General features: G+C 36.1%; 1 protein-coding gene across 2 annotated transcripts; it reads right to left on the minus strand.

Annotated features, from left to right (window-relative positions):
* On the minus strand, positions 238-6675 carry LOC109359312. 2 transcript variants are annotated; one of them, XM_019603929.1, is made up of 11 exons: positions 6416-6675; positions 6102-6235; positions 3460-6059; positions 3083-3379; positions 2910-2996; positions 2418-2570; positions 2039-2202; positions 1809-1956; positions 1561-1683; positions 1335-1422; positions 238-585 (listed from the first exon to the last, which is right to left on the minus strand). In XM_019603929.1, exons 3-11 carry the CDS (start codon positions 5752-5754, stop codon positions 398-400), a joined length of 3543 nt encoding a protein of 1180 aa, XP_019459474.1. In that variant the 5' UTR covers positions 5755-6059; positions 6102-6235; positions 6416-6675; the 3' UTR covers positions 238-397. The 2 variants fall into 2 exon arrangements, with proteins under 2 accessions (XP_019459474.1, XP_019459473.1); XM_019603928.1 differs by having other exon boundaries at positions 3460-6235.

Here is an 8092-nt window from a genome sequence, read left to right on the forward strand (position 1 = left end):
TATTATCTTAATAGATTTATATTAACTTAAAACAACAATTAAAATGGGACATACGAAATATATGTAAATAGAAAGTGGAAAGGGAACAAATGAAATCCTCTATGTCCATAATTTTGTCATGTAGACTAAAAGATAGAAAACATGAGGGTTTGTGATTGCAATTATGTGCTCATGAATGATTTGATTTAACTATGTTTTCAAGGAGTTAAATATGTTTTTTATGCAAACTTTTTTGACACAGAAGAGGAAATTGTATAGTTTGTTGAGATTCAAATCCATGTGTTTCATTTTTAGCTCATACCTCTAAACTAAGTTTTCTATACAAAAAACAATGGTAAACAATATAAACATTTGTATTTGCATGAATTTACAAGAAAATGTTGTTGTTGTTGTTGTTTCATCTATGCCCAAGATGATGTCTCTTTTTCTGCAATGCAGCTGACATGTTGCAAAGTCTATCTTTAATTTCTGTGAATGAAGGCCTGGCTTCAGGGTCAGGACTCCAACACTCTTCCATCAACTTTTTCCACTCTGAATCACATCTTTTTGGAATTGGAGGCCTCAGTGTGTTATTTACAATACCTCCTTCATTACACAATTTGTTGTAAACAAGCACATCATTATAATTCAAACAATGCTTAGTTATAAGAATAGAAAGGTTTAATGATGAAGCAGTATGGTCATTGATAAGTTGAGACTTATGGTGTTACTACGAGGGTGACTTATTTGCACATGCAAAACAATCATATTTCCTGAAAGAGATTAGTTTCTCACCCATAGGTTGAGGGAATATGCACTTTGTTTGCGAGTTGATTTTTGGAGGAGAATTAATGGATAAGGTAGGCTTGAAAGTCATTTTACAAGTATATTTCATGTCTTCCAAGCCTTCCCCTCTCTTCATTTTCCCTCCAAAAACTAACTTGCAAACAGCCTTAAGTGAAATGCACATCAATAAGAGTTATACGAAGTATATTATAATAATTTTGGGAAGTCGGCTAAACCGATACTTCCAACCATCAAATTTTTTTGATCGAATTGTAGAAAATGTTCAACTTCACATATATGTTTAGCATGTAAAAGTGATTTTTCAGAGTTTTCCTGCACAAAGGTGTGGGAAGCAAATCAAACAAGCACTATATATACTAAGGCCAGTGTGCAAAATACACTATGGAAGTCTCTAATAAATTGGAGTCAGAATCAATTGTGAGGATAAATTAGATGCTCTGAAGTGATTTTCGCATTTATGACAGAAAAGACAGGTCCGCAGAGGTATCTGGTGACAGAAACTCGGATGAAAGTCGTGGCTTTAAAAGTTATACATAACCAAACCTTACCTATGATAGCACCACAGTGCATGTTAGCATATGGTTCTTCCCCAGTCAAGATTTCCCACATTGCAATGCCAAATGAGAAAATATCAACCTACAGGAGACAAGAATAGACTTACACAGTTACATTTTCGGTATCACATTATCTACCAGAGCGCCGCTCAATCCATAGGCAAGTGCATGATCGAAATTAAAGAAAACAAAATAGAGATACATAGATGAAGTTCCTAACCTTCTCAGATACCCGACTACTGTTACCATATAGTAATTCTGGCGCCATCCATGGAAGGGTTCCGCGAACACCACCGGAAACAAGTGTGTTGCGTTTAATTCTCGATAGGCCAAAATCTCCAACCTATATAGATCAGATATCCACCAAGGAGGTCAGTCCAGTAGTTTTCTTTGAACAAAAATGTTCCTACGTGGAAAAAGAAGAAAGTATATCTATAAAACACAAATAAATTCTCGTGTCTTTAATACCTTACATACAGGTCGTTCAGGATCTCCGAGATTGACAAGGAAATTATCACACTTCAAATCGAAATGAACAATATTTTTCAAATGTAAATATTCCATGCCAAAGGCTGCATCCATTGCGATCATGAGTCTTTTGCGACGGTCAAGCACTCTACAAGAAGTATAATTTAGTAAGAGTTGTAAATTCTAAATCTAGTTAGTAGTTTGCAAGTTAGATATGTGAGATAGCTTACTTCTCCTTCTTCATGAGAACATTCCTTAGAGATCCATGCACCATGTATTCCGTTACAGTAGCCAATGTTCCACCAGGGCCATTCGGAACTACACCGTAAAATGCCACCACATTTGGATGGTGAAGAGCTGACAGAATCTTTGCTTCTCTCCAAAAATCTTTAGTCTGCAGAAACAGATGCACTGAGCATATAACTAGTAAACATAGTCAAACAAAGGTTTTTACGAGAATCTATACTAATGGCCAGTAAAAATGACATTTTCTAAGTCAACTAAGTTTAATTCCTCTCATCTTATGGAATCACTTTTCTATACATGACTTTTCTTACAAGTGTGTGAGAGGAAAAGTGTAAATAAAGGATAATGACAAACTCGACTCACCAATCGCTCTTGCTCTGATAATCTACCAGAGAAGCAACTACTTTTTATTCTCTTAATTGCAACATCTGTTCCCCTCCATTTTCCGTGATAAACTGTTCCAAAGGTTCCAGATCCTAACTCTTGCAGTTCTTCAACATCAGCATTCTCAATAATCTGCATTTTTTCAAGCATTAGGTTAAACATAGACACAAGTTGCATTCGATCCACTTATTATTAAAAGTCTAAAACAACTTAATAAGGGTAAAGTAAAAAAATGATAAAAAGATAAAATGAAATGTTAGATTATAGGTGGAATTAATCATCATATATCATCAATCTCAAGTTAAAAAATTAGTTAGCAAACTCAGCATACCATTTCATCAAAACTAGAGGAAAAAAGGATATATATTTTCTTTATTACAAACCAAGTAATATATGGAATTAGAGCATTCATGACAATATTTAAGACCAATAAAAATATGCATCAACATACCAAATTGCAGTAACTCATACCTGTAACCCAAAAATCTCAGCTTCTGTTTCAGCTGTTGATGTATCATCATCAGGCTTATTAAAGTTTCCACTACCAGCTTTTGCATGCTATCATTGCAGACACGAACCTTACGTCAATTATACAATCAGTTATGATGAACCATAAGCATAAATGTCATGTACAGATTTCTCACCTCGTTTTCAGACTCTGGACTAACACTCTCCGTCTCTTCCTTTCCCGGAGATGTAGGTCCAACTTCAATCTCTTCACGTACATTTGAGGCAACTTGTGAGCATGACTGGATACCTGAAGAAGTGCAATCATTTGATCCCTTCAGAACAGCTCCTGTTTCTGGCTTATTGACATAAAATTCATCGATGTTCGTAGAAGATTGTTGCTTATCGACCGTGTTTTCCTTCTTGTGATGCAGATAACATGCATGACCCTCATCAGGGATAATAACATCTCCCGTGGAAGAAACACCCATATACTGAATTAGAATATGAAATCACTTATTTATTATATGCAAGCTCAGAGTAGATTCGATAAATTTAAAAGAGATAGACATACAGAGATGGGCAAAATGGACTCATTCTTAGTTTGGGACTCAATATGTTGTAATTCGTAAGAGCCAAGGGGAAATGGTTGGCCATCTTTTGTTTCAGGCATAGCATATTGGTCATGCATTGATGACATTTGGCTCCTCATGGAAAACTCAGAACCAGTTATTTCTAATGGCAGACCATGTGGTTGCTCCCTCGGGTTTCTCGCGGACTCTAAAGAGCTAAATGGTGCGGCAGATACATCACATTCACTGCTTTGTAAATCTGGTGAAGATAAGGAAACACCATGTTGGTAGTTCATGCACTGTGAATGTTTTATATCTATGGCACATTTTCGTGACAAAGACTCGACATTTTCGTCAAACCAATCATTGCTTTTATCTTTGTTTTGCAATTTCTCTTTACCATTATTTGATGCCCCCTTGCAACTATCTGCCATTCCAAAAGTGGGAAAAATTTGATACATACCCACTTGCTCTTTCCAATCAATTGTCTCTCCGGGCAGTATCGGACATTGTTCCGAAGAATTTGAAGTTTCCAACAATTTGTCTCTCTCTACTCTGTGGGGGAACTGCAAGTGAACTTGAGATTTCTCAACAATCTCCTGAAGCGGTGAGCCAGACGGTGAACGCAACCTTCTGTACTGAGATCCGTCTCTATCATTAGAAACTGGGAATAGACTACTTGACTCATGCGGATGAGAGACAACCTTCTCAAATTGATATGAACCTTCGTTAGTAACTAAAGGTCTCTCAAACATCATATTATTTTGACCACGTGTTGCAGAAGAAACCAAATCTTTACTGTGGTTTCGTATATGAATACGAAAATCACCATCGGGCTTCTTGAACTGGTCAGCTTCCACGAAATATTGGTTACTAGGATGGTAATTCACACATGGAGACCCTTGACCAATATTGTTATAATAAGCAATTGGATCAACATAATTGGCATTGTCTACATACAAAGAGTTGTCACTTGGAACTTTTTCCATAGCGAACGGAGCGATGCTTTCATTAACAGCATTATATGGTTGATGATAAAGCCTTATATTAGAGATTTTAGGATCTTTATGAATGGGAGATAAATGAGGTGTTTGATTAAATGACTTGCCTGGTATCTGTAGTGCACTCAAAACATGATGACCGGGTTTTGAGAGTATGCTTACTAAATTTGCGGAGGTTGGATTACAATCCTTCATCTCTAAAGCAAATGCAGATGTAGGTGAATCCCTACGGAAACTTGGACTGTAATCAGGACTATTTCCAAATTGGCTTGAATGGCTTGCCAAACTCTGTCCACTGTTCTTTCGTGGACTTGGATCCAACATACCATTAACAGCAACAACATAATGATAATCAGCATCACTTGGCTGATTGACTCTTGCTTCATTCGAATTTGGACTCTCAGGTTCATTTGAAGGTATGAGAAAAATCCGAAGTCGTTGAGTGCCTCCTGCTCTTTCAAGCTCTTCATACTCCTCAATCATATGATGAAGATCCTCATCAGAACAAACTGAAATAAGAGCATCGAGATCCTCGCCAGGAAGCTGGTATTTGATAATGTGAGCTTGATTGCAAACTGCAGAAGTTTTCCTCATAAATTCCTCCCATGTGATGTTCTTTCTGATGGATATAATCCGCGTTTCTCCGCCCACATATCTGAGCTTCCCATCATTTGGCCTCGGTAGTATTCTTCCTCCGAAACTACAGAGAAATTTTATCTTTTTATAGAAAGAACCTTCTGAAAATTGTGATCCATAAGGATAGCATGACTGAGGAGAATCAAAGACATAAATAGGCGGAGCAGTGAGTCCTGAAGTAACTCGATCACAACAAATTCCTTCAGAAAATTTACCCGACACTTGCCTTGAAAATGTACCTGATACTTGTCTAATACCAACATTTTCACACTGGTACCCACTCAAATTGTTATGATAAGCCCCATTGTCAACTTCAGCAACATATCTGGCTAAACCAAACTCTGACAAATCCGAGTTACCATCAGAATCCATTCGCCTTAACCCAAGAACATGATTTAGATCCTCATAAACTAATTGATAGTTGTTATTATTAGTATTAAAATCTAATCTATTTGGCAGGCGCTGGTCTGCATCAGGTGTGACAGGAAATCTTCTTGAGCCAACCCGATCGCGTAGGAATTCGGCAGAAAATTCTTCACCTGTCTGTAGACATATATTGTCTACATCATTATCAGAAGAGATTCTGTCACCCGAACCAAAACTCAATGTATCATTATACTGGTCGCCTGAAACGCCAGGAGCCTCATTCTCATTATTCATGGTGGAAGATCATATAATGAACTCTGCTAAACCACCTTTTGTACTATAGCATGTCCACTAACATGTAACTGGTGCTTATGTTTTCTCTAAATGTAATTTACTGTTCGGCGGTTCGAGTCACAAATTCATACAGGTAATTGGTAAATCCTTTATCCTGTCACACTTATCTTAGCCAACGAAATCTCAGAGCTTAAAACTTGGTACAAGTTCTCATATGTCATGTACCCCTTTCTTAACAACCACATTCTGAATGTGACATAATTATTAAATCCCTCCAACAAGCAAATATAGAATCAGCAGAGAAACTTGGATAATAATGTTTTCTCAACATTAAAAATACAGAAAACTTCCATCAACAATCATAAGATGAAGGTTCATAGCAGCCAATAATATCACCATGATCACATGTTCTTCCTTGCATAAATCATCATGCAAATGAACTTGAACCTTGATTCCATAAAGCTGCTTAAAAGTTTCAACTCTGCAAGAACACGCACGTGATCAACATGTAAAGTGAACCAAGAGAAACAAAAGGAAACCCATTTATCAAAATAACAACACAATTAAACCAAAGGGTGTCATATAATTAAATCAAAATGGGAACTTTTGGCCTTAAACTCTTAAGCTACACATAAAACCAATAACATTCTAAAACAGGTACCTGTTAGTTTGTTCATAAACCCAATGTGAGGATGAAATATGGGTTTGTTGTTGTGTTGGGAATGCAAGGTTTTGGAATAGGATTGAATGAAATCAAAAAAGGTTGTTTGAGAGAGAAAGAGAGAGAGACAGGGATAGGAAAACGTTCCATGAGGTTCGGAGCTTCCAACAGAGATGTCAGAAAACAACATATATTGCTTAAAATAGGACATTTGAGAGAAATAAGGTAAGAGGCTTCTCCCTCTTTCATCATCAAACATTCTAATTCTTTCTACCTCCCTCTAGTCCACATCATCTTCTTTTAAATGGAAAAAGCATGTCACATATATAATGCAAATCTTCCATATTTATTATTTTATTATGATACTAATCAATAATAAAAAAATTCACTTGTTAAAAAATAAGTTATTGGAGTTTTAATGACATAATATGGATATAAAATATTTATATTCAAACATAAAATTTTCATTTTGCTTAAAAACACATGTCTCAACAAATAAGTCATATGACATAATAATGAAGTAGGCTTAGTTAGACTTTTTAAAAAGATCAAATAGTCAATAGTTTAATTTCTGAAAATAATATTTTTTTGAGAAAAAATAATCATGCACCTTAAAAGTTATTAATCCTTAGGATAAAGGAATACAATTGATAGTATCAAAAAACACATATCTCTAACCTAATCTATACTACATGAAAAAACATAAATTTTCTATAAAACTAGTCTATAAATTATCTTCTACTTGTTATAACTCAGAAAATGAAGAATAGTAAAAAAATAGAAAACTTGCATACATATTATCCATCAGTTGAGGCTTTATATATAATCTTATTCAAACAAAGGAAACATAACCGACCAATTGATCAATGCCAATAAAGTGGTTATTAATCAATTTTATTCTCCATAAACACTAAAACTATAACAACTATCTAACAATCCTTCTCTTAAACTAATACATCTACGTTTTAGTCTCGCTTGAGTGAGGAGGATGGTTGTGTGCCTCGCGTAAGCGAGACACACACAAAGATTTGGCTCCCAGAACTGCAAATTGTCGCTTGAGCGACCCTCTCTCGCTCAAGCGAGAGTCACACAGAGAGTTTGACTTCTACATCTGTGAATTGTCGCTCGAACCATTCCAAGCATGCCACGAAGTTTCTCAAAGTGCTCCAACTTTATTGGTTTTGTCATGATATTTGCAATTTGATCCTGAGAGCTGCAGTAGCTCAGCTCAACAAGTCCATCATTCACAAAGTCTCTCAAGAATAGAACCTTAAATAATATGCTTGCTTTTCCCATGAAACACTGAATTTTTTGATATTGTATATCAGAGCTATAATCACACATGATTGTAGTTCCTGTCTTTTCACCCTTCTAAGCTAGACGCACTAACATGCACACAACTCCAAGTTTCTTCAACACCCTTCTAAGCTAGACGCACTAACGTGCACACAATGATGTTGCTATATACTCTACTTCCATGGTGGAAAGAGCAACCACTGATTGTTTCTTTGAAGACCAAGAAACAACAACAGACCCCATCATAAACACAAATCCAGAAGTACTTTTCCGATCATCTAAGTCATCGGCATAGTCACTGTCTGTAAAGGCTGTGAATCTCAAGTTGTTTTAGTTTGATAAGCACAAGTGGGAGATGGGAATGAGGTACATGACTGATTG

The sequence above is a fragment of the Lupinus angustifolius genome, chromosome LG11 (genome assembly GCF_001865875.1).
Source record: "Lupinus angustifolius cultivar Tanjil chromosome LG11, LupAngTanjil_v1.0, whole genome shotgun sequence".
Taxonomy (NCBI): Eukaryota; Viridiplantae; Streptophyta; class Magnoliopsida; order Fabales; family Fabaceae; genus Lupinus; species Lupinus angustifolius.

Coding starts and splice junctions, on each gene's coding strand:
- LOC109359312 (XM_019603929.1), bottom strand. CDS start 5,754: ATGAATAATGAGAATGAGGCTCCTGGCGTTTCAGGCGACCAGTATAAT. Junction 3,380..3,459: donor AGTCCATTTTGCCCATCTCT/GTATGTCTATCT, acceptor ATTCTAATTCAG/TATATGGGTGTTTCTTCCAC. Junction 1,957..2,038: donor GTTCTCATGAAGAAGGAGAA/GTAAGCTATCTC, acceptor TACTTCTTGTAG/AGTGCTTGACCGTCGCAAAA.